At 38.6% G+C, this 26379-nt stretch overlaps 1 protein-coding gene across 3 annotated transcripts in view; it reads left to right on the top strand.

Annotated features, from left to right (window-relative positions):
• Positions 1-22623, top strand: part of RALGPS2 (Ral GEF with PH domain and SH3 binding motif 2) — a 114322-nt gene extending 91699 nt beyond the window's left edge. Inside the window, exons 14-20 of one of the 3 annotated variants that reach the window (XM_053984665.1) lie at positions 467-521; positions 3777-3854; positions 5407-5512; positions 6250-6342; positions 13451-13556; positions 14743-14834; positions 16590-22623. In XM_053984665.1, the coding sequence (XP_053840640.1) occupies positions 467-521; positions 3777-3854; positions 5407-5512; positions 6250-6342; positions 13451-13556; positions 14743-14834; positions 16590-16619 (560 nt within the window). In that variant the 3' untranslated portion in view covers positions 16620-22623. Of the gene's footprint in view, positions 1-466; positions 522-3776; positions 3855-5406; positions 5513-6249; positions 6343-13450; positions 13557-14742; positions 14835-16589 lie in introns of those variants that run through there. The other 2 variants (XM_053984666.1, XM_053984667.1) reach the window with 2 other exon arrangements.
• Positions 22624-26379: the final 3756 nt, after the last annotated feature.

The raw sequence follows: 26379 nt of genomic DNA, 5'->3' as shown, positions 1-26379 counted from the left end.
GATAGAGTAAGTGGAAGATAGCTTTAAAAATTGTTTAAGGCTTCTCATATAATGTATTGGAGATTTAGCATTGAATTTGCACCTCTGTGTCATGACTGTGTATGACTTGATAAAAATTTTTTTAAATAAGTGACCTGTTTTTCTAAATGCAGACAAATCTGTTTTTAGGATGTTCTTTATATTTTGAAAATAAAATTCCCATTTATTAGTGCTCCTTTTCTTTAACTTCTTAATGTGGAACTAGACCCTGTCCCTTCAATCTCCATCTCAGTTTAGGTGAAATTCCTGAAGCAAATGACAAAGTGTTTTCCTTGTAGTATTTTACTGAAGTTTTTTTTTTTTTTTAATTTCATCTTAAATATTCTGATATTCAGAATCTCAACTATTCTGATGTGTTTAGATACAACTGACAGAGATGGTTTGTAGATGAAGAAATAATGCAGCTTCTGTTGTTATATTTCTCTAGGTAGCAGTGATGGTTCTGAACTCAGTGAAGAGACCTCCTGGCCAGCATTTGAAAGGTAAGAAAAGCCTGTGTTTCTCTATTCACATTGTTACTTAGAGTCTCTCACTCAGTCCTGAAAATGATGCTTTTTTTCACTGAACTAGAGATCATCTGTCTGTAAGAACACTAAAAAGCTGTAGTAAGTTCATTGGATCTGTTAAAGCAGCATAGAAACACCTTCTGCTCGCTAATGGTTAATAGGGCTTTTATCTAATTGGGTTCTTACTCAGTGCACACATCCTTGAAGGAGCTCAGCCAGAGAACCATTAGACCCCAAAGATTTTATATATGTGGATATCATATGTGCTGTTTGTGTCTCTCTGATTTTCATTTTCACTTTCCCTGAGACACTTCATTTGTTCATAGTCCCTTTGCTCTCTTGTCATTGACACTGTCACCTCTTTTGTCTCTCTCTTCCTCTTTTCCCTTCACTGTTACACAACAATGCCCCTTGTTAATGTCTGACTTTGTGGTTCAGAATTAACAAGTTGTTCCTTTTCCAGCACCTGTGAGTGCTCAGGTGGCATTGACCACTTCAGCCCATTCTCATGTTGTTTTTGAGAATGTGGAAAAAGACACACAGCTGTAGTTGAACACAGAAAAAGGTGCAATATTCACCTTCTCACAGCTGAGTAAGATGCACAATACAGTGTATTGCTTGCTCCTATAACACAGTTTCAAGTAATCCATCAGCTTCAGAGTTGCCACGGTTGATTTTTGCTACTATTTTTACATTTTTCATAGAAGTTTTTGTCAAAAAACTTTTTCTTTTTAGTTGGGAGCTGTTACCACAAACATATTCTGATTGAACTCATTGAAGCAGTTAAAGTTCTTTGTTAATTTTGGAAGAAGTCTTTGAAAATCTCTCAGTGCCTAAGGTGAAGTCCTGGATGCCTCATGCCTTAAATATGAATGCATACATGAGGAAAGGCCCTTAACAATTTCATCAGGTAACATTCCACATGAGCAGAGAACACAAATGGGGTCAGAAAGGCAATCTCTTAACTTTCAGGCTTCATCACAAAGCACATACAGCATTCAAAAGATTTTCTTTCTTTCCCTTTCCTGCTGCCTTATGGAATTGTGTACGGGTATCAAGTTGTTTCTCAAAGATAAAAAGTCATTAAGTTAGAAAAAATGGTGAGTTGAGTGTTTTTACGCAGAGCAGCATAAGAAACTTTAAAACTTAGATTTAAACTTAGGATAACACTCTTCAGAATTGTTGTGTGGACTTCTAAGACAAAGCAGGGCCTTTTCATCCCTGTGTTAATGAGAGCTGGCAGACTCCCTCAGTTAAAATGTTTGCTCCATGTCAAACAGAAGATTCCTCCTCCAAATTTCACTTACCTTCTGTACTTGCCTCTCTCCTGAGAGAGCTTTTGGGAACCCTGTTGGAGGTTTCATGTGCTTCAGGGTGAGTTCTCTTGCCTGCTTCCAGGGAGAGGGATAGAGTTCCTTACAGACATTCCCAACACCATGTGTGAAATTCCTAGAGATCTGCAGCAACCTTGAGTCTGTTCCTTGGTTTATAAGATGAGGCATGTTTTAAAATTTCATAGGTAATACACTGACATGCAAGTGTGAAAATTTAAGAAAACTGGAGAAGGTCTCTCTCTGATTTTGGTCTGTACAGTGAAGCACAGTGGTTTCCATTCTCTGTACAGGTATTTAAGTGAGGGAGAGGTATTAGTTGGCTGGAATTACCAACTCAGGCAAAACTGGAATACATCCACTGTTAATGGCTGTTTTCTATGCAGTGCAAGTAGGAATTCAGTATTTCTGCATGTTTTAGGAATATCTTGGGGTAGGAAGGCTTAAATCTGCATCATATGCCTTAAGAGGAAGAAAACAATTCCTCCACACACAGATTCCCCAAGTAACAGAAGGAAATATAAAATGTATTCTTGTTTTTCCTGGCCTTTCTGCTTGTAGCTGGGGAATGCAGCAGGGGTGAGAACTAGAGCCACTGATTGTTTTTAAGTGCAACAGAATCTTAGTTTGAAACTTGAGAAAGAGTTTTGAGCATTGGAGTGTCCTTTCAGGCCAATCAAAATTACTGGAAGGACTAGAATTCCAAATCCTTGCACTTATATCCTGTTAAGGGCAGTGTATTAAGTGACACTTCAGTCTCACTGGTTGTCATCCTGAGTGTCTCTGAATAGATTTCCCTGAAATAGCAGGATTCCAAGAGTGGTAGCCTCCTTGTTATAAAAAAAAAAAAAAAAAAAAAAAAAGCTTAAAGGTAAGAAGAAAATATACTTAATTTGCATGGCATATGTATACAAAAATAAACAGCTCATTTTACTTTATTTTTCTTTATTGTTTTATTTGCCTATATCTTGAGTATGTTCTGAAAAATAATTCATAAGTTCAAAGATATCAGTTATGTTGAGAAATAAATGATGGCAAATTGTGGAACAGGTTGTGTTGTGGATGGTGATTCATTAATATCTTTTTGATAATAAGGCTTCTACTTAACTGCCTGCTCCCACAGAATTGCTGATCTTCAGTCTTTCAACAGAATACCAGCAGCTAGAAAAATGGATAAAAAAAATAGTACATGAGGACAAAGTGCCTCAACAATGCTTGTGTTGACTTAAATGGAATTCAGACGATTAAGGGGATTTGATTCAGAAAAACAAGGTTCAGTGAAGCAAAGCAGTGTTCAAAAGGCAGGTCTGGGGCACAGTTCCTGAATAGGGATAACAGTATGGATCAGGTAAATGATTTTAAAGTGTGGAGCTTACAGGTAAAGTGTACAGCATAAAGTGAACTGGAAAATTGAAATATTGCTGAACCAATTTCCATGTTATTTAGCACAACAGGATTTTAAACAGTGTCACATGTATTTTGACAGAGCTTGTCGTTCCTTGCAGCCAACAGCTTCTGTTTTCATACTCATGGAAGTTGAAACCATTTTTGTAGTAACATCTAAAGTCAGATTTCAAGATAAGTTTTATCAATATGGTTCCTTTACATTTATTTAGTCTAAGCTAAATGCAGACTTTTCTCTAAAAATGTGTTAATTATCAGTGCCAGTAAAACACTTCAGTATTGTGAGTTCTGACAAAGAGAACATCTGATGAAATGAAAAACCATATTATTTACTTTTGCATGCGTTTTTCTAAATAAAATTATTCGCTTTTTCTTACATGGAAGAAGTGGCTTTGTGATATGCACACAAAAAAAGTTCTGTGCTGTTGTAGCAGTGGTGCTGTTTGTGTGAATGAAAGTATATGTAATGCATACAATTTATAATGGAATCCAACAGGAACAGGTTGTACCATTCTCTCGGTCCGGGGACAAGAGTGTCACGAAATGGCCATCGAGGCCACATGAAGGCCAGCAGGTACAATCCCACTGCACACAGAGGTGTCAAACCTTCCCTCTGCTGTTGGTGATTTGGTTTGGTTTAATAATTAAGTGGGTGTTTTCTGAAGTTACCTTTCTAACTTACGTGTCAAAGTAAAGATAGAGACCTTTTTCTTCAGACTTAAAACTTTTCCCTTCAATGACTTACTCTATATCAATATAAGGACTGTTCATTCCAGTCTGCAAATCCAAATTTTGAACCATTGGATCTTTCTATCAAGGCTTAAAGATGTTTTGCCAGGGTAGCTTTTGAACTGCCTGCCACCGTGGAGCAGTGCTGGTAGTTCTCATGGGGAAACAAAGCTGCTCCTGGTGCTAATGGATGGCATTCCAGATGTTTTTTTTGCTGGCAGTTCTGTACTGAATTTCTTTGCTCCTCTTCCCTGAAATTAGAGAGATGCCTAAAATGAGTGACACCTTCAAATTGCCCCCAATTTAATATACATAATATTTGCAAGCTGACAGAGTAACATAACTGATTATTCTGATTCCTTATGGATACGATTCTGTCTCCAGCTGTGTCACTGTAGCTGGGAAAGAAGTTGCCATTAACTGTGAAACCTCTGTCATGTTAAGAAGCAAGCATTGTCTCACTGAATTAAACCCATGTTTACATCTGTCAATGTCCAAAATTGTCTCCATATCATCATCCTCAGTAGGTGCTGCAATGAAAGTGTTTGTCACATTTCCAGTTTACTTTGGACATAGGATGGATGAAACAACAAATCCTGACTTCCCTCACAATGATTTTCGGGTGCTGTTCAATCTCTTGGCTTTTCTAGAAAGCTGCTGCATCCAGCACTTTAGTTACATGCTCTGATTTACCTTTACTGAAATTATTCCTGGTGTAACTTTTCTCTGACTGGAAATGCTTTTGAAGCCAGTCAGCTTTGGAATTTTAATCAAGCTCAGTTTTATTTCCTCAGTGCTGTACCTGGCCTTTGTTTCAGCCCATTGCTCTCCAATCCTTCATAAGGCAGATGATCAGTAGAGCACCAGTTGCATTAAAACACCTTAAAGTTGCTGTGGTTTGGGTTTCTACTCTTTATTCCTGCTCTCACCCACTCTCCTTGCTTTCAGATATTTTAAGGATTGTGCATGTTTGAACTGTACTTTGTTTTTGATGTGCTAATGGTTCTGGTGTTTCTAACCAAAAAATAGTCAAATCTTTCCTGCGAGGGCTGAAGGAGAGGTTTAACATGTACAGCAACTGTACCAATGTACTTCAAATGTTTACTTTTTAAAATTAATTTTTCTTGTCTTTCAGTCATGTTTTGAGTTTTAATTTTTTAATTAAGGATTACCTGCTTGGCTAATTAATTTTTCTGATCACTTTTGCTTGCGAGTGTTAATTCCACAACAGCAATTCCCTGTAACAACCAAAGTCTTTTTCCACAATGAAGTCAAATAAATAGAAAGTTGACATTTTCAAATTACAATAAAGGTATTTGCATTAGTTTTTGGTAATGGTTGGAAAATTACTTTAGGAAAAAATATTTTTCATACAACTCTTCACGTGCTCCTTTCAGCTCCCTAGAATCTGAAGATTTGGCTGTTCATTTGTATCCAGGAGCAGTTACTATTCAAGGTGTTCTCAGGAGGAAGACTTTGTTGAAAGAAGGCAAAAAACCTACAGTAAGATTTTTTTTTTTTTAATAAATTAGTTTTCTCACCTTCTTCCTTTGCCCAGTTACGAACACAGTAAAATGGCCATTTGGCAACTAGTTCAAATGTCTGAGATCTCCTTCTGATTACGATTTAGGGTCATTGACAGAGTTTTGATTCTTCCGTATGGTGCATTTATTCAGTTTGTAAGGCTATACACATAATCTATAAAGTAGAAGAGAAGAGGATGCTGCATAAAATTTTCTACAATTACTGATGACTTTAAAACTGGGAGAATCATGTTTTGTCTTCCTTAACAGTAGGTAAATCCCAGCAATCTATCAATAGATGATAACCCTTAGCATTTGCATTACAAATACTTGATGATAAATTATAAATCAAAATACATATTCAGGACAATGGGAGATACCTTATACCTAAGATGGAAAAGGAAAGGGACAGATGTACTCTGACTCCACAAAGTGTTCTGTAGGGATTGCAGGAAGTATAGAGCAAGATGCAGAATGTTTTTCTGAGATTAGAAAGGAGAAGCACATGATCTTTCTGCTTTCTGGAGTTTTCATGCATTCGTAGGCCTGCATGAATAACAAACAGCAGCTTTGGAAACATGGCTGATGCTTGGCTGGACAGTCAGTGCTCTCATGTTCTTGCAGGATGGTGCCTTCTCTTTCACAGCGCAGTGTTATGAAACATTTCACTTATCCATTGCACTTCTGGGTTTGTTTGTTTGTTTATTTTCTCTCCAGGTAGCATCTTGGACGAAATACTGGGTAGCACTGTGTGGAACCCAACTCTTCTACTACGCTGCAAAATCCCTGAAGGCTACAGAGAGAAAACATGTATGTAAACCAGCCATGTTCCAGTATCACCTGCCAAAACTAAAATGTGATTTCCTGATGTAAACACTGAGAGTAGTTCATGCCTTGCCTGATTTCTAGTCAGCACTATCCTGTCTCCCAGTCAGCCAGTCACCTCATATGGATATACCCCAGGGAAATATCATTCACATTTGCATGCTACACCAAGAACATCTGCTTTGCATCTGCCATGTGTCTCTCTGACTTTGCTGGTCTTTTAGGAAAGGAACTGTGTCATTGGTCTGTCCATTTTCAAAGCTCTGTCTTTGGATGATTTGAGTTTTGCAGCAGTTTGTTGTGGTTTGAAATCCAAACAAGCACTGATGAGGACAAATTGAGCAGTCACAAGATACAACAATTAAACATGTACTAATTTCATCTGTGTGGTAAAATTAGACCACTTGATTTTTCTGTATAATCCTGTAAGCCATTAACTGCAGTGGAATACCAAACACTTCATCTGCTCAGCCGAGAGCTGCGATGTCAGATGATGCTGGGGTTCCTTTTATTTGCTGCAACTTGATCTGAAAGCAGCAAAAAATGCTTTGCTTATGTGGGGAAGGAGCAAGAGGATTTTCTGTACGAATGTTAAGGTGTGCATTGTTCCTGTTTGATGTCCCTAGTTAATGGTAATGATTCTCTTAAGAAACTGGGTAAAATTTGAGATACTTGAATCAGAGTTCATTCACTACTCAGAATCATTACATGGTTGCCTTGGTAGGTGATTCAGGTTAATTTATGACAACTGTTGCTGTAGAACACTTGCTTTGCATAGAATTTATGGAATTTTGCAGACTGAGTTCTGCTTTTGGAATCCTTGTAAAGGGGACTTTGGTATAAAATAGTGTTTTCTTATCCTAACATTTTATGTGCAGAGGGTGGAGATTTGAAGCTTAACATTTCTGGTACCCAGGCTCCTGGATGTTTGAAGTTGCTCTGTGGAAAGTTTGTGTATAAAGTTCTCTTAATCTATGAGATTATTTCCCACTTTTCATTGGAAGTTCATTAGGAAACAGTATTCTAATACTAATTACTTTCAGAACTATTTATGTGGTTTCTTGGCCATCCACCCCTACTAGCTTTGCTTAGGTAAGATTGAAACTGATCCTACTTAATTTGTCTAGCCCAGGCTGAAGGGTCATTAGCCAATCCTTCTGTCTTCTGGATGTCTTGGGAGAAGTGTGTGTGTTTGAATGCATTTGTTTCTGGCTTCAGTGAAAACTTAGGGAAGGATTCCACCCCATTAAAATGAAAGAGCAGACTTACAAGCTCTTATGACTAGAAATGCAAAGTATTAAAAAAAAAGAAGGAACCAGGAAAGAACTTGTGCTGGCATTATGTCACTCACAGCTAGTTGCCTATTTTTTCTGGAAACATTGAGAAATGGAAAAGAAATTTTTGTGGTACTGTCAGACTTTGTGTTCATGTTACTGCTGTGATTCCTTTAGGCTTTGTGCCAAAATTGCATTTTGTTTTCTTTTAGGAATAGAATGTGTATTTGTAAGTCTCCCTGGTTCACTGTTCTTTACAAAATTATGGAGGACTTTAGCAGACATGTATATAACACTCTTCTGTATTAGCATCTTTAAGCAATTTAAATAGCATGCAGGTTTAGAGAATTAGAAAAAAATTGCTTAGCAAGGAATTATATTGATTGGAAATTAAGTACATTGAATTCACATTGATTACACATTTCCTTAAGAATAACAATTTCAATAATTTAAATCGCCTTGCCCTTTCTTTAGCAAAAGTAAATGAAGGGAAAAAACTAAACAGTCTGGTACCTGATCCTTCTGAGTCTCTGTTCCTGCAAAAGCCTTTACTTTACCTGGAAGTACAGTCACATCCATTTACAATGCTCTTTCAGAGATTATTTTCTAAACCTCTTGAATTGACTTCTGATATTCCCCAGGTCACTGATAGGCTCTGACACCTACAGCATCTGAACTGCTGGTGAGCAGAGGCTTAAGAAGCCAAAATCTGTCTCACATTCTTGTGTGCTCGTGTTTCTTTGTCCAAGGATGTTCCAGGAAACCACTGAGGAAGTTTGCAGAGAGGTGAGGAGGTGTTGGAGTCCAGGGTGCTTGCAGGATTTCCCATCAGGAGCCTACCAGCCTCGTGGCTTGCAGATACTGAAAGGAGTTTGAGCAAGGCAATTCCCAGGAAAAGGAGGAAGAGAAGTGGCAGTTAAAAGCAGTGACTGCTGAAGAACATTAATTTCTTTTTAATAGTTGGCTCTATGAAGTTGGGCTGAACTGTCCAGCACAGCCTTGGATTTGGCTGTACACAGCCAAGATACAACAGCTTTCAGCTTTTTAGGGCAGCAGACAGGCTCTGTTCTGTTCGTGGATGCCAAGCCTGTTGTGGAGCTCAGTCTCTGATTTGGTTTCCCAGGTGCAGTTGAGGTTTGTCTATTGTAATAACTATTTACTACAGTTTGGGTTGTCTTTCATTTAAACAAATAGTTTGCAGTGAGTAGTCACAGCAAACCTCTACTTCAGACGTTGTTATAACACAGAGCATGACCTTTATGTTGAAATTGGGGTGGGAAACCTGGTAACTGCTGTTGAGATAGAGGGATTGGTAATGGATTCCAGTTTATGAAACAGGCTAATAATAGGTGGTCAGTAACTTGTTCAGCTGCTCTGCCTATGTTGTACTTTGAGCCTGACTATTGATGGCTTAGGTTTCCATGCATTTCACTACAGAGTTATTGCACAGAGTCTCAGCTTTGGTTCTGGAGTCTGTGGAGATGACTTGTCGAGGGTCATGCTTCAGTTCACGTTTGGTTGCATTTTCAGGAAAAGTTAATCAGGAGAGAATGAACTGCAGATGGTCAGTCATCCCTAGATAGCTAGAGCATGAGTAAATGCTCCAAATACTGTCCAGTGATATTCCCAAGAGGTTCACTCTGCAAAATGAAGAGATCCAAGGCTAGATTTAGGCTTTGGGGTTTTTTACTTCCCAGATAAAAAGGATGATGCCATCTAATTTGAAGCAGGTTTCTTTCTCAAATATTGATACATTGGAGATTTACCTCAGCAAAATAGTCCAAGCATCTTCTGGAGCCATTTAAACATCTGTCTTTTCTGCTTCCTTTCTCAAGCCCTCTGTGACATGGAAAGGAATGCTGGCAACAAAAGACTCAGTCTGCTATATAAAGTTTCCTGGCTGGAGCTCTCCTGGTAAATGTGTCTTGATTACAGGCATGCTTTTGACCATTCTGCTGCTGCAATTGCTCCAGGCAGCTTTGAATGCCTCGACACTCAAAGCTCTTCCAGGCTTATAATAGCCAGCCTCTTTGGAAAATTACCTCATAAAAATCCCAGAGTAATTTCAGCAAAAGGGGCAAGAAATCCCCTCCCTTTTAGACACAGACAAGCCAGCTCTTCTCCTGCCCATGGTCAAAGGCCAAGGAGTGCATCCAGTATTGTGTGCTGCATCTCCTACGAGTAACAGCATAAAATCAGCATTGAGTTTAAGTAGTGAACAGGTTTCAGTTATTACTACAGTCCTGGAGAATTGTCTGTAAATAAGCATGTCAACTTGAGAGCCCAGAAATGTAGTACAGCACAATCTGAGAGGAATGTGTGGGCAATGTTTTTATCTCGTATGCTGAAATGGAACTCACAGAGAAGCCTCTGTGGAAAACTGCAGCACTTGTTCGCATTGAGAAAAGAGCATCAGTAAGAATAGCCACATGAACTTAGACATAAAATAAGCACTTTGAAAAATGTGAATACACCTGTGAAATAACTGTTTACAGTGATTGGACTGAGAGCCTTGCCAATTTCTTTGACAACATAGCGTGCATGAGTTTTCTGTGTTTATAGGTACTTGGAAAGCAACAGAGACTTTTTATGCTTCATGCTTGAGCACAAACCCTGGTTAGTTCTAAGCCTTCCATTGCATGCTATAATCAAAATTAGATCGATTTATTTGTAGGGTAGAAAACTTGGTGCTTATGGCTCAGGCACTTTCACTGAAATACCCTGATGAAGAATACTATCATTCTGGGAAGGATGTTTAGCCACTGAGAAAATTATTTGAATATTATAAATCTGTAGAATCTCAACAGGAGATGTGGAGGAGGAGATTTGTAGGTGCCAAAATGTTGGAGTGAAAAGTGAAAAGTCTGCTCACATATTAATTTAGAGTTTTTGATTCAAAGATTTACTTGTAAAAGTGTTTGAGCTCAGAACAACAACAACAGCAAACATCAATTATGTGAAGCCTAGTGCCAGAGCTGTGCAGTTTTCCATGTGTATAATAAGAGTCATTCCAGTGGCCTATATTACAAAAAGCAAATAGGAACCAGGAACATTAAATTACAATGAAGCTTTCATTCCCTTCATTTTAACAAAGCAGACGTGCTGTTTGCAATGCTCTGTGCATCAGCAGAGAATGAGCTGCCCTGGGGACTGTGTAAACATGGAATACAAAATCCAGCTGAGCACAGGGATGCAAAGCTGATGCGTTTCAAGCGATGACGGATTGATGCTGGCAGGAAACACTTTCCTTGTGTGGAGCTTTTCATTTTATGGAGAAGCACCATGATTAACTGATGACTTTGAGTGAAAAGAAAAGGCAAGGAGCTCTAGCGTTTGGATTGCATGGCAGTGTCACATATTGGATACCTGTTGGGATATACAGCTTAGATAGGAAAGCCCAATATGTTGATTCCATGAAACCCTAGAAATAAGTGTTGTTCAAAAGGTACATTTTGATCTATAATCCATTAAAACTGCTTTGTGACTCAAATTTCCACCTCTGTGAAAAAAACCTATTATTGCTTTTGGACTACTTGGAAGTTAGAGTTTTGCAGGTCCCTGTTAAGTTGTGTCATCATACTTTTGCAGTGTTGTCAGTGAGTCCCTAACAAATCTTTTATATACACTTCCTTTTTTTTAAAGAAATCATGAGCTCTATCCTTAACTTCATTCTCTTTCCTATCTTAATTACTTCTTTCAGATAAAATGCCTTAATTTTCACTTCAGACTGACATTACTTACTGCCTTCTCAAAGAAATTTTTGTTTCTCTTTGAAAATGAGTTACAGCCCTCACTGTAATGAAATGTTATCTGATAGAGCTTTATCATTTACCTCCTTCTCTTCTGAGGCTTTACCACATCTGTCCACCTCTGTGAGTTACTTAACCTTAGTGTGTGTATACAAACAGCCTGGACTCTTGAACTATTTTGAGTTTGGTTTAAATGCTTTTTCTTTCAGCTACTGGTCTAACATTTGTTCATTCCAAGTTCTAATGGATTTTAAACTAGGATTTAAAATTTAGCCAGTTGTGCAAGTCCCAGACAGATAAACTTACCTAGACAATGGCTTCACAGGGTTAGATGGGATATTGGGGAGAAATTCGTCCATATGAGGGTGGTAAAGCCGTGGCACAGGTTACTCACAGCAGCTGTGGCTGCCCCATCCCTGGAAGTGTTCAAGGCCAGACTGGATGGGGCTTGCAGCACCCTGGTCTAGAGGAAGGTTTCCCAGCCTGTGGCAGAGGGATTGAATGAGATGATCTTTAATGTCCTTTCAACCCCAAACATTCTGTGATTTCATGATGATTCTTCCAGGTCTTCAGGTCTTCAGTAACCTTCCAGGTCTTCAGTTAATCTGTGGCACAGATTAGAATAACTGACATTAGACTTGCAGTGGAATTTTATTTATAAAGCAACTGTATTCCCATGCAGAAAACATTCTTATAAACTCTTACTTTGCTCATGTTACCCTAAAACTTATTACCAGTAGCTCTTTCCTTGATTGAACCGGAGTTCCAGGATTGTAATACTAAAACAATAGTTCTAAAACAAACAAAAGTAACTTGATGCTTATGTTGCGCATCTGCCTTGTGGCATTATGTAGTGGGTTGACACGACACATTAGCATGAAGAATAAAAAGTATTTTAGAACTATACTATATATTTTAACGACGTCAAGCCACAACAATCTCAAGGATGTTTTATTGTTTCTAATAATGCAATTAAAGAGAGATCAAAATTGCTGTGCTAATAAAGAGGTTGGAATGGAGATTCACAGGATAGAAGGAAGATGCATCTGATGAGGATGAGCATACACCAGGATTAGACTTTCTGGGCAGAGAAGTGAGGTAAAGCACTGCAGAGGGTGAGAGTGCAGGGATTGATGGAAGAGTCTGTGTTAGACCCAAGAACATGGGAAGAGGACACCAGGCAGCCAAACACATAAGAGAAACTGAATGAATTAGGAGCTAGGGCATGGATGGGACTGCCTGAGAAGCAGGGAGAAGTGAATTGGGTGGGTCTGCTAATAGGTAAAAAGGTCAGGGAGAAGGGAAGCTTATGGTTTGGAGATGAGTTGGATTAAATGGGTGAGTAGAGCCTGGGACTGAGAGAAGCATGAGAAGAAAATAATACTGTGACCAGGTGAATGAAAAACAGTGGGGTCAAGGAGCTGTCAGGAAAGGGACTGGTGTAGCAAAAACAAGTGACTAACACCTGGAATAGGAAAACAACATTATTTTGAACATCTTGTTAATAAATAAGCATGGTTTCCCATTTCTGGGTGCTTGTTTATTGAATTTATGTGCTCATTTCATCCATTTATTTCATCAGGTCATCATATTTAATTACACATTTGTGATATCTTGTCCCCAGGACTCATGTTATTTGTAATTACAGAGTACTATAATAATTACTGCATGCTAAGTGTGAATAGTTATAGGACAAGCAAGTTCAATTCTTCTGTTTGTGAACAGTGGAGGAAATAGTTTTGCATTTATTAATACACTTTTAAACTATTCTGTACATTCAAATGTGAACTAACGTGGTAATGCTGCTGTAATCATGCAGTGCAGATTAGATGTCTAACAAGCTTTTGCAGATTGTGATATTCCTTTTAATTTGTTTTGAATATCATTGATTGTCTTAAATCCTGTTTGCACTAATTTCATACAGCCTTTGTTAATTTTCTTAATTTTGGGAAGTGCTCTGCTTCATTTGAAGTTACCTGGTCTTTAACTGAGAGGAACTGCTGGGTGCTTGTTCTGTGCAGATCTGGCCTCTTATTTTAATTCCATTTTCAGCCCTGTTTGTATTTCCAGTTCAAATCCACGCCAAGTAAGAGCATCTCAGTGGTGGGCTGGATGGTGATGATGGCAGATGACCCTGAGCATCCAGATCTCTTCTTATTGACTGATTCTGAGAAGGGTAAGCAATGCGCGGAACAAACATTTTCTTTGCTGAGGTCATTTGTCAGCAACTAAACCAGCAGGTGAAAGGTGGCATCCTTCCAGTTTCAGCTGCTCTCCAACATGTCATCTTAGCCTTTAGAATGCTGTGGGAGCAACAACCCATGGAGAACCCTTAGAGTCTTCCTTGAGTTGTAAGGAAGACTCTCCAAACTCTTAACAGCCCCAGATGTGACTTTAATTATAAGTATTCATCTGTGTTCTTTTAAAATATATTTAGAACATTTGGAGGCATTTTCACATGTGTGAAAATGTAACAATAAAAAAAAAGATTCAGCTGAGACTAGCTGCTTGAGCAGTCCCTTCTCTGCAAGTGAAAACCAAAACCAAACCATCTATTCAAATGCGGTGCTATTACCAGGAAAAACCCCTCAGAGATCTTGACTGTTATGTGAAGAAGCCTGTGGATGTCCGTTACTCCAACACAGTGCCTGCTTTCAGCGAAAACTCTGAAGAAAATGTTTTTCCATAGCACTTCAAATTGTGCAGAAAGAACATTATTAGAAGTTCTGATAAAGGAGCTTAAAATTATTTATTGCTTTGTCTGCTTCAAGTCTTAGTATATTTTATTTCCAAACATCTCTCCTAGCCCTGCTGATATGAAGTATAACTTGTGAGTGCTTGTCAGCTTAAACTCTGCAACAGCAATCTGAAATATTTTTGTAACACTTGACCTTCCTGAACCCAAACAAGCACTGTGTAACTCCAGCCACTGAAAATACTGTTCTGAAATGTATCAATACATTTAGGAGTGATTTTCAAATATTTTCAAACGTGGCTTTCCAGGGTGCATTTCAGTGATATTTTGCACTTTGTTTTAAAAAAACATGATATTATAAACAAATTGCAGTAATGGCAGTGAACAAAATCACTTCTGTTTTGAGGGATGTTTTGTTCTTTCCTAGTTGACACAGGCATTAGTTGCAATCTCGAATGTTGGAAAGGAAGAGAGGCAAGCTGAAACTTTTCTTCAATAGGTCAAGCAATTGTACTTATTCTAGACAAATTGTAAAGTTGTATGGACCATCTGTTAGTAAATCTCCTCATAATATTTCAGTTTAGAGGTACTTGAATATGGTAGGATTTAAATGTTTTAAAAGGAGCACTGTTTATGTTTCTTCATCAGTTTTTTTTCTCTTTCTTAGGAAATTCATATAAATTTCAAGCTGGAAACAGAATGAATGCAATGCTCTGGTTTAAACACCTGAGTGCTGCCTGCCAAAGCAACAGACAACAGGTGAGAACAAGACAGTGAAAATGAGTGAGCTTTTAAGGGCTCAGAAGTGATGGATCTTCGAGCTGACCAAGCTGTCACTGAGAGCTTTGTGTGTTCCTGAGCAGCCTCTCCACCCCTTTCACCTGCTGATTGATTTACCTTGGCTTTGCTGTTTGGCCCTTTTGAGCTCAGAGCTTCTGGAGTAATGAAGAAAGATTTGGGGCTACCTTGAGACTAATTTAAAGCAATTTGGGAAATGCAAGGAGTGCTCTAAAATATCTGACGGAGTGCAGTATTTTTGTCTTGCCCATTTGAAAAAGCTATTGCACAATTATATAAAAAGCTGTAAAGTGCAGCATTCAATATCAATTCCAGATAACCCTTCTGAAGTGTCTTTTTTCAGGTCATGGACATACATATTGTATGCTATGTATGTATTTTGTATTCCTAAAATGTATAGAAAGTCGTTTAGGCCTCGGTACATTTTCCAGTCTTTGAAAGCAAAAGTAGCTTTTTCGTTTAATTGAAAAGAAAGATAAAACTGCTCCAAACCCTGTTAAATGCAGTTCTTATATAAATTCTTATTGACCTTTTTCATCAGCAAAATCCTTTTTAAGTTACTTTGTCTTCCTGAACTCTGCCTTCTCTTTACACGTTTGTTTATGGAGCTCCCAGAGCAGAAATCCTACTGAATTTCAAGGGGAAGCAAAAAGGTTTTTCCAGATCCTTCTGTGCTTTCTTGTTCAATTCTGCCTCTGAGAGAGCTCTTAAGAAGTAAGGGGGGTTCCAGAAGCTCCTGTGGAGGTATTTGAGACAGTGCAAAGCAGAGAAATTGTATTCCTGGCTGAAGAAAGTGGGGATGGTAGCAAACAGTGGTAAAGAGTTTGCAAGCAAGTGGTGAAAAACTATCCTCTAAAGACAGCTCTGGTTCAGTTAGAGTTGGCAATACTGTTTATTACTGTTAACAGTGTAACTGCCTTAGAAAAAATGGATGTTTAAGTGTGTTCTCAATGGAATATAAACACCTAGCCTGTTTAATAGTAAGAGCTATTTTAATAGATAGTATTTGTGATTTTAATGGTGCAGCTTTAGCCCAGTTGAGCATTCTTGCTAAATGGTAAGTGCAAAGCAAGAAATGCTTGATCCATATCTGACCAAACTATTTAATGACAGTTGTCAGGAATGTGGTGGCTCTTTAATAACCTGACTAAATGAGAGGTGTTGGTGTCAGATTCCTGATGGAGAGAAAATGGGGATATAAACTAATATATTGCAAACATTAGATTTAATCTTCATGAAAGGGAGTGATAGCTGCAACAGGCATTCAGGTTTGCTATGGGAAAAGCCCAAACAAGTGTTTATGCCTCATTTCTTAAAAATTCGTCTTAAACAGTCTAAGGGGCCCAATCAATCACTGATCTGCCGACAATTTTCTACCTGGGGCTCAGGTGAATGGGTTCTCCTTATCTAGCAGAGCTGAGATTTATCATGTTAAGATTGTTTTGATGACAAATCTTAAATGTCATCAAAATTAGAAAGTTCTACGGCCATATAAGAAAATTACAAACCTCACAGCAGTTTAATATTTTTATTATACCTGGGGTTTCTGCAGCTCTAAGTATATCTTTACTACTGCATGATAGTTGCATTCCTTCTCCCTTTTTTTAAAGACAGAATGGTGTGCACTTCAACAAGGTGTCTAGTCTGTGAAATAGTTGAATGCAAGTAGCTACTACCTGAAGTAAATTCTTCTATCATTTATATTTTTGTTTTCAGGTTCCTGCCAACTTGATGACCTTTGAATAACAGGCAAATTCAAAACAATAAAAAAGGACAATTTGAACCATCTCATAACTGAGAACAAGGTCCTAATGAAAAACGTGCCAGCTGTATTCTGTGCCAGAACAGAACCTGTCAACTCGATCTCTGAACTCTGGAGCCCTGAACAAAACCACTAAAGGTTGGGGAGTGGAGTCCCCCAAATTAAAAATGGAGTTGCAACATGAATTGCCATGGACCATGCTTCATTACGTTCTGAGAACTGACCTGTGGAAACCACTGCCTTAAGGAGTGAAAGGAAAAACAACATGAAACACCAAATAGTGTGTGTGAAACTTCTGGCGGTGCTGTGCTTGAGTTAAATAGATTGTAGCTAGTTTTGAGTTTCTTTTAACTTTATACTAATTTTGAAAATAACTCTCCTTTTTAGGCATTCTTAAGAAAACAGGTAAACTGGTATTTAAGAGTTGTATCAAAAGCTATGTATGAGCCAGGTAAAAGGTACTACGTGTTCTGGAGATGTTGTTTAGGCCATCCCAGGAGTCCTGGAGGGGAGCTTGTCCCAGGCACACAGCCTGGAGCAGTGTTATTTCTCTCAGAGCTGTAAGAAATGTAACACAACTGCAAGTTCAGAGCAGCACTGAGCTTGCAAACCTTGGTCCTGTATGGGAGCCAGACTCCAACAGTGGCACAGAGGCTGGGCCAAAAATCAGTTTGGTACGTTTACCCCTAATTCCTGGTTAAAAACACATATTTTGGGCAGTCGGGGGGGTGTGTGTACGAGACAAGACTGAAAGCACTGTTGGGTCAGAACTGAGTGTTTTCATCCCATGTGTTTCTGTGCCTGTGACTCTTCTACACAAACATCAACACCTGGGTACAGCTCACTGAGATGTTTGACTTTGGTTATCTGCTAATTATCAGTTAGGGACCACTGTTAGTGTGTGGTGTTTCATAATATCACTTCAGATGGACATTTTAAAAAGATAGAGGCACAATTTCAAGCTTTCATGTTCTCATTTGGCAATAATTGATTTTAGTATCTGTCTCGGTCAAAGTAGTTGACGTTGTGTGGTGTTGATAACATGGCCTAAAGCAGACCTTGCATACAGAAGCTCTTTTGATCTTCAGGCAATTAACTAATTTATTAGAAGGTAGGATAACCTAAGGAGAGAAAAGGTGTGGGACCATTAAAATTCCATCCTTGACAGGAATCATTCTTGGTCACTGAAATTACTCACAGAGAAAAACATAATGGTTATAAAAAGGGAGCTGTGCTTTATGTGTGTGTTTGATGCTTAAGACTTTGAGTCTTGCTTTATTGGGGTTTCCTTGACATCACCTACTTTCCTGGATGATTAGTCTTTCTTTAATCTTCAAAAATATGATCTTTGTAAAGCAAGGAAACATTGTTCAAAATATGACTCTGATATTGGAACTCTGAAGTCTGTGAAAAAGTAGTAACTGTTCCATTGACATTGTGGTTTAGTGACCGTAAATATGCTTGCAGATTCCACCATGAATTCTCCTTTTTAAACAGAAACAAGCTACCTACCAGTCTGTTTCAGAGTTCTCTGACTATCTAATAAAGGTTTCTACTAGTAGTTGTTATTTTGAAAATGTATAGTTTGTTTATTGCATCTGAGTAGAAGCCTGTAAATTCACATTTGAGGTTTTTTTTTTTTCCAGAGTCAAATTAATCGTGTAATGGAAATGATTCGTTTTTGATTTCTGGCAAGCAAAAAGAAGGATAATCCAGTCTCACAGTAAACAAAACACAAAAACCCCAACCACCTGGTGATGTGAAGGGTAATAGGGTGGTTTATGTTTCCAAGAATTGTTCTGAATTGGCTCTTGGTAGAAAGAAAAACAGTAGAAGGATGCTTCTGTTGGAATTACACCACAAGGACTAAGAGAATTTGGCTCCCCTTGCACTTCTTTCGTTGCTGGTTTTTATATGTGGAATGAATAGTCTGTTCTAGAGTCATGAATTTTGGGAAAGGGTTGCTTGTGCTGAATCCCTCTGCAATTCACACATCTCCCAAGTTTATCCACTTTGGGTGTATAGTGAAGACAGCATCCTGACAGCCAGCAGTGTTACTTTAGTAAACTTTGCACAACTTGAGTTTGGTTTTTTTCCTGTTTTAAAACTCACCTAATGTGTGTTTCTTCTCAGTGACTAAGTGTTTGTTTGGGTTTTTTTAACAATTTGTGTCCTTTTTTTAAGCATTGTGGATAATAGCCTGTGGATTTTGAATTTTTAAATAAGCTATTCTAGGTTTATTGCAGCATAACTGTATCTGTTCTTTCGTTAGTGAAAGGAAACATGCAACTGGGAGCCACAGCCTGAGAGCCCTCAGCTTTGCTAAGGATAGAGCCAGGTCAGGACATGTCATTTATTACTGGATTTTTGCATTTTTCCAGCTGTTTTGAGTTAGGTTTTTATGGTAGGAGGATGGTGGGGAAAACAATTCACAAATAGTCCTTTAATGAATTGCTGTTAACAGCTTTCATTGTCCTTGGGCCTCCTACTCTTCCTTGTTTTCTGCCCTCAGATCTGCTGGGTTTTTGTGGGAGAGATTGAATATTGTGGGAGGAGTTTCTTGGAATGTGTAGCCAGAATAACTGGAGTGAGTAATGACAACACAGGAAGTATTTTTGGCACTTGTCACAGTGAGTAGTTCAATACTTTCCCTTTGTTTATGGCCACATAGTTCTACACAAACACTGACATTTCTAGAGCTTGAGATAAATGGTGCTCAGAAAGAGGTGCTAGGTTTGTTCCCTTAGGGAAAGCTGCCTCAGCTAAGCTATGGAAAGACTCAGACAAGTTAAATGACACACTGTAAAGAATGTACTAATGCTGTTTTTTTTTTTAAAAAAAAGGAGTTTAAAAAGTTAAATAAGTGAAATTATTGCTGAGAAAGCAAGGAGAGTGGCGAGCTCATGGTATTCAGGTAAGACTGTCATCCTGTCATCTAGACTGCTTCAGACAGTTGGCAGTTTCTCTTTGATTTTCATTTTTAATGTCTTGCTCTAATTGTTCATGTTGTTAATAACTGCTGAACCACTTCAGCTAGTATTTGTCACTTTATCCCTTAATGTTTTGATGAAGCTAAAGATGCCCCTTGCAATTCCTTGTTTTGACTGCATTTGAGCAAAACCTTTTTAGAGTAGCTCTTCTAGCAAGACTTCAAATATGAATATTAATTATCTGCTGACTGATAACCAGCTTTGTAGCTAAACTGCAAGCTTTGGGAAAGGTTAACCAACAGGGAATGTCTGGTTTATGAAATTGGTGCATTGCATTAAAAATATATAACACTGCACTGCTTAGTGTTAACTTTAATTAATCTCTGCTATTTTTGGCTAGGATTTTCAAACCTGACTTCTATTCCAGTATCCTTAGAAAGCAAATAATTTTTATAACTTTTATTTTTCAAACATTCTGGTAGTTTGAATAAACATAGCTTTTTCATTTTTAAATGTCTGTTTCATGCCAGAGGAGCATTAGTCAAGCTATTATGATTCATTAAGTATTTAGGTGCACGTTAGAGGCGTTAAAACTACAAATGCTAAATGAAGTCACATAAATACTTAATGAATGAGCTTTAGCACCCTCCTTTAAAATCATGTTTAGAGAAGTGTGCACATTGGAAAACATACTGGAAACAAAAAGAAGCATAAAAAAACACAGCAGGGTTTTATTAGTTATCTACTCCTCACTAGAAATAAATTCATCAAATTTAATGCTTCTTGCAACAACAGCCTCCTGTGTTTGCATTTCTGTATTTTCAACACTAGTCCTCCTCTACTGGTATCAGACACAACACATGGTGACAAATGCTCTCTCTCCCAGCAGCAGCAGTTGCAGGTTTTTGTGCTGCTGGGGCACATGAGAAGCAGGGGTCTCTTTTGACAAAAGGCAAGTTGATCTTACGGTTTTGGTTAACTGTAACAAATCTTGTCCAAATGAAGGTAAAAAACATGGGATGCTTCTTCTTCTGGCTCTGTCAGTGGCCTTTTTCTTCATTACTTGTCCTTTTTAATTGTTTGGTATTCTAACTAACCAACACTAGGTTCCAACCTTATTCATGGCCAGCTCTTAGTGCTGCCTGCTGCAGCATCAAGACCCCAAGACTGGTACTAAATCACATCAGTGAATTGTCTGTTCTTCCTACAAGGAGACAGCTGTGAAAGTTCTGTTATTATTCTTTAATATTAGCCTTTTTCTTTATTTTTTCTCTAAAAGCAGCTTGTTCATAAGGTGGTTTGGCTTGGGAAAGTTGCCATCAAAAGGATCTGTACGAGTGGACATGGAATTCTGTGCTAGGGGTTATCCCTTCTTTTAAAAACCATCATTCTGATTTGTAGTGCATGAAGAGGGTGAGCGCTTGGATTTGAGCAGGACTTCTGTCAGTGCCTTATTATTAACTTGAAGACCAATTCCTTTATTTCAGTGGTGAATCCCACCATGGCAGATTTGCAGGCTGTGTCCTCCTTGTTCCAAGGGGTGACATTCCTGACAGCCACTGCATTTCTGCAGCAGTCATTTGTTTTGGTCAGTGTAAAATAGCTGTGGCTTGAGTTGCTTTAGTATTATTTCTGTATTTGAATAGCCTCTTTTTAGGAAAAAAAGCAGAGGTTTTTGGTAGCTTGGGCTTTTGTTCAGCTTTTATCAGAAGTAGCTTAGACTTCTTAAAAATTAACTTATTTTTATTTTGGTATGTCTCTTGAGTAGATTTAGTGGGGGGGGGGGGAATGAAGAGCATAGTCTAAGTCATGGTCTAGACCACATGAGCTCAGGAGATCACATTATTAGAAAGGAGCTTGTTTTTGTCTGTCCCACTTTAATGTAAACACTGAGGAGCATTCTTAGGAGACAATTTATCTTGCAAGCTTTTTGTCATAAATAAACACCACAGGGAAAAACTGCTTGGGGAAAGAGGAGGCTTGGCTAAATCTTAATATCCCAAAAGCTCAGTTTTGTATGTTGTGTTTCTAGTGCCAACACTGTGTAGGGAGCACTGTCCTTCACTGAAACAACTACTAGAGACTGTTTTAGCAGCAAAGGCTTCAGAAGCTTTGGAAAGGGAAATGAAAGAAAGAATGTGTTGTTCTTAAGCAAGTAAATATTTGTTTTCCTGGAATACATCCTTGTAAAAACACAGCAGTTTTACTATAGTCTTTTTATAAATTCAGATGTTGGAAGGCTAATTTGAAAAGTCATCTTACTCTTTCTAAGACTACTCAGAGAGCTGAAAGGTGAAAATACAAATTACTTGGTGTAGCTCTGGCAGTTGCAGAGCTGAGCTGACAAGTTTTCTCCAAGTTACTAAGTTGCTAAGGAAAAGAAGGTGTATGAAATGTAATGAAATTCAAGTTCCTGCAGATCATGGCACAACTCTGGCTGGTAGCCTGGTCTTGCTCTTGAGTGACTAAAACCACTATAAATACTCAGTTTCCTTTGTGTGTTTGATTATTATTATTTCTCTTTATTTGGGTGGGTTCTGGCCTTCATGTGTATTTGCTGAAGTAATTTCTTACCATTCCAAAGCTGTTCACAGCTGAAACTGCAAAGCAGACAAGCAGTATAAATCAATTCAGTGTTGAAACAAAGTGTTCTGGGGTGCCTGGTTTACTGGCACTTCTGGCTCCTTGTGTGCAGGAGTGTGTCCATTCAAAAACTACTGTACTGGAGTGGGGAAGGTACCAGGAAACATAAATATGTTTTATAATAATCCTGTAAGGACCAACCACCGCTGGAAGGGGGATCAAGGTGTCATGCAGTAAACACAAGCCATTTTTAATGTTCCCTGCTGGCGTGAGGCATTCCAGGGATGGAGGGATTGCACTGTGATGTCTCTGAGTGATGTGCAGTTTGGCTGTCCTCAAGCCTCTTCCTTCACCTTTTTTAATACTTTGTTCTGTGTGTGTGTGTGAAAATTGTGTGTTTGCATAAGCTAGTTTAATTGAATTTAAGAACGGGTTTCAAAAATCTTTCCTACTGAAATAAATGATTTAAAAGATGGCCTGTGTCTGAAGTTTTAATTTCTCATTCAGAAAACTGCATCCAAACTCCAGCTAGGTTTTGCAATGTGGAATTTGACTGTCTTTTGGAATGGTGCTGAGATCAGCTGGGATTTCAGTGGCATTTTTCATTGAACCTTTGAAATGAAGCATGTAAAGATACCGTTGTCCACTGGTGCAAAACAAATCTAAAGACTAGCAGGGAAGTACAGTTCATTGAAGAGATATATGTCTGGTCTCAGAGATTGTTCTGTTAAATGATGTGGTTTTTCTCTCCTTGGTAGTTTATCAGATTTTTTTTTCTGTTGTTTCTATACTTAAAGCTGTGATAAATTTAAACTCACTGAAAGCAGTCATCAGGCAGATTGGCTCTTAAGGAGCAACTACATGGAAGATAAATTGAAAATGAAGAACGAATTAATAGCATGCAAAGCCTTGTATTTACTTAGCTCTTTGTTGTGTTGCTTCCCTGCTCTCTGTGCCTTTGTAATGCTGTGAAGCCTTACTGATCATACAGCCCTGGGGGAAATGCTGTGGGGTCAGGCTGTGAAATGCTTGAGAGAATGTGAGCTTTGGGCTCCTCTCCTCTCTCCTCTCTCCTCTCTCCTCCCCTCTCCCTTTTGAAAGCTTATTTCATGGCAAACTGTAAGATTTGGAAGAATTGAAATTGCCTTGGTTTCATAACTTCATCTTCAGTTTACCTTTTTTTCCTTTTGCATGGGAAGAAGCCACAGTGCTGGGGGAGGGATTCACATCTGTGGGAAAAACAGAGAAACCAGACCACAGATGTATGAAATAACCCAGCTGAAAGAAGATGACCTTTTTCCCTTTTTTTAATATTAGGTTTTGTAAGTGAGAATGTTAGGTAACAATGTGAGCAGAAGACAGCCAGATGTGAACAGATGATACTGTTTTGGCTTTGACATGCTTTGACAGAACAGAGCAGGGTTATGGCTTTTATATCAACAAATAAATTGAATACAGAAGATTGAATCCATGCTTCTAACTTGTAATATTTTTCTTAGTTTTATTCGGTTTTTGCTTTAATTGAGCATTAATACTGAAACATACATCCTTACATGGGTAATACTTATCTTTGCCTCATTCAGTTTCTCATTTTTAGTTCAATTTGGTGCTTAAGGACAAAATGCACATCCTAAATAAAACCTTCTGCTTGTCTCCCTGACCTGGTACAAGAGACTGTGCAAAACCTGGCTTTACTGAATGTCTTTATCTTGCTCTGTAAGAGAAGTGGTTTTTCTATGATGTGTATAGTGTGATAGTGTGATAGAGCATGATGAATAATTCTAATGTATAAGATGATATTGTTTTAATTCTAAAACATTGGAAAGGGCGTGCTCAAAGGAGATCTGCAAAGAGCCAAATAAAAGCTTTTTTTTTTTCTTTTTCAGGTTAAGAAAGTGTGGGGTTTATGTGTATCAAAAGACAAAGTGAGTCCAAGCCATTTATTAAGCTAAAGAGAAACCTCATACAAGAGCACAGGCAGCAGCAAAGTGCTAATCTATCTTTCATTTTCTTTTCAGGTAGGAAAATGTGTCACTTTCATTGTGGAAAAGGGATAAGAAGCTGAATTGTTCTAAGGTCAAATAAAACAGCAGCTAAACCTTTAACCAAAGCATTGCTTGTTGGAGATGGCATGACACAGCCAAGGGTAAACTGTGGCCTGTGTTTCTCACTGCCTGACTCTGCAGATCTGCTGTCATGTTCCAGAGTGACTGGAATACTGAAACAGCTCATGAGAGGAGGGAGCCATTCCCTCATACAGGAGCAGTCCCAAAGCAGTGGCTCAGAGACAAACTGATGGGTGGTGTGAGTAGCTCAGTAACGTGTCATGGTAGAACTGAGAAAAGCAAATGCAAATCCTGAGTTCTTGGTGCTGGAACAGCAGGATTCTCTTTAATGAGTATAAACATGAATCTGAGACTTACTCAAAGCAAGACAGTTAAAATGGGCTAATTATGATCTATTATAATTTCTTGATTTGGAGGTATTTGGTGTTGGCAAGCATTTTATGAACTTCTGATTAGAATTACATACCTAAAATACTGTGTATATGAGTTACCAAACCTGAGTCACTTTCACCTCAATAATCAGGTCCCCACCAGTATTAAATTCTATGCTGTTACACCAGTGCTGCTTTTGTTCTAATTCCCTGACTCTGACACATGTATCAGAGGCTTCAGAAGAAAGAGTAAGCCTATAGTGAGGGAACTTTTAGCCAGGTAAATAAGTTCTGACTCCTAATGACTTCTGTGTATTGAAAGCTTTACAGTTTCATCTTCTCAGTTTCATTCAATAGGATCATGGCTTAATAGTGAAAATGTTTTTGCTAATCTTTTGGTTTCTTTGAAAAGAAGCTGTAAGATGATAAAGAGCAGAACGAATGTGGTGTGAACACACCAGCACAGAGCCAATGTGAAATGTACCCCAGACTTTGTGTTAAGTCTTGGTTCACAGCTTGTCAGAGACATCTGCATGTTATTACTTTTGGCAGTTAAAATAGTTCATGCAATGTCAGTGACACATAGGGTTCTTGCACACAACTTTGCATTTAATTTCATAGAATCCCAGAAAGGTTTGGATTGGAAGGTACCTTAAAGGTCATCTCATTCCACCCCTTGCCATGGGCAGGACACATTCCACTATCTCAGGGTGCTCCAAGCCCTGTCCAACTTGGCCTTGGAAACTTCCAGGGATCCAGAAGCAGCCACAACTTCTCTGGGCACCTTGTGCCAGGGCCTCCCCACCCTCCTAGGGAAGGATTTCCTCCCAGTATCCCATCTAGCCCTGCCCCCTTACAGTCTGAAGCCATTCTCCCTTGTCCTGTCACTCCACACCCTTGTGAATAGTCTCTCTCCATCTGTCTCATGGGCTCCCTTCAGGTTCTGAAGGACATTTGTGAGGTTCCTTCAGAGACCTTAAATGGAATGAGGAAACTATTTCAGGATAGATGGCCATTTTGGTTATCTATCTCCTAGCCATTGTACATAGATACACCATGCTTGCTACTCTGATATCTAATCAATATTTACTGAACAGCATCTTGCTTAAATCGTCTCTGTTGTGCTGCTCTTCTTCCAGTCCCATTTGTCCAAATCAAAGCTGAAAAATTCAGTACCTTGTTGGTTATAGGATTCCAGGGGAAACTGTTCCTCAAGAATGTAGTGATGCTTTACTGCCCAGTTCAGAATATCAGCAAGCAGTTCATATGTTTGCTCTTCCCATGGGGTTCATCCATCAGTCTGAGTGCCTTCCAGAGAGGGAGCTGGTATCATCCTGTCCTTGTGCTACAATGGAGAAATTGAGGCACAGCAGAGAACTAGTAAATGCTGTGTTCATTGTGCAGCACTAATAGTGAGAATGATATCCAGAGCACTTTCCAATGGGTCATAAATGCATAAAATAATCAAAGAACTTGGCAGAGCAGGTCTGCTCTGGTGTTTCTAGCCAAAACCCATCAGCTTTAAATCTGATTTAAATCACTTTTTGACACAGATGATGTGTGGAGGTAGAGCCCATCAGTGACCTTGCTGTGTGTCTCAGACAGCCCATGAAAAATTCAGGGCAAGGTAAATCATTTAAATCCTGGTAGTGCCAGGGCTGTAGGTGGTTGTCTGTGGATGTGGAACCTCAGGGATTTTGTGAGGCTCTGTGCAGACAGAACCATCTCTTGCACTCAAAGAAGCTTAAAGTATCAAAAATAAAAACAATTCTTTAGACAAAGCTCACTGAGCTG

The sequence above is a fragment of the Vidua macroura genome, chromosome 9 (assembly GCF_024509145.1).
Source record: "Vidua macroura isolate BioBank_ID:100142 chromosome 9, ASM2450914v1, whole genome shotgun sequence".
NCBI lineage: Eukaryota > Metazoa > Chordata > Aves > Passeriformes > Viduidae > Vidua > Vidua macroura.
Note: the sequence above shows the minus strand (reverse complement) of the source record. Positions and strands in the feature narration are given on the sequence as shown.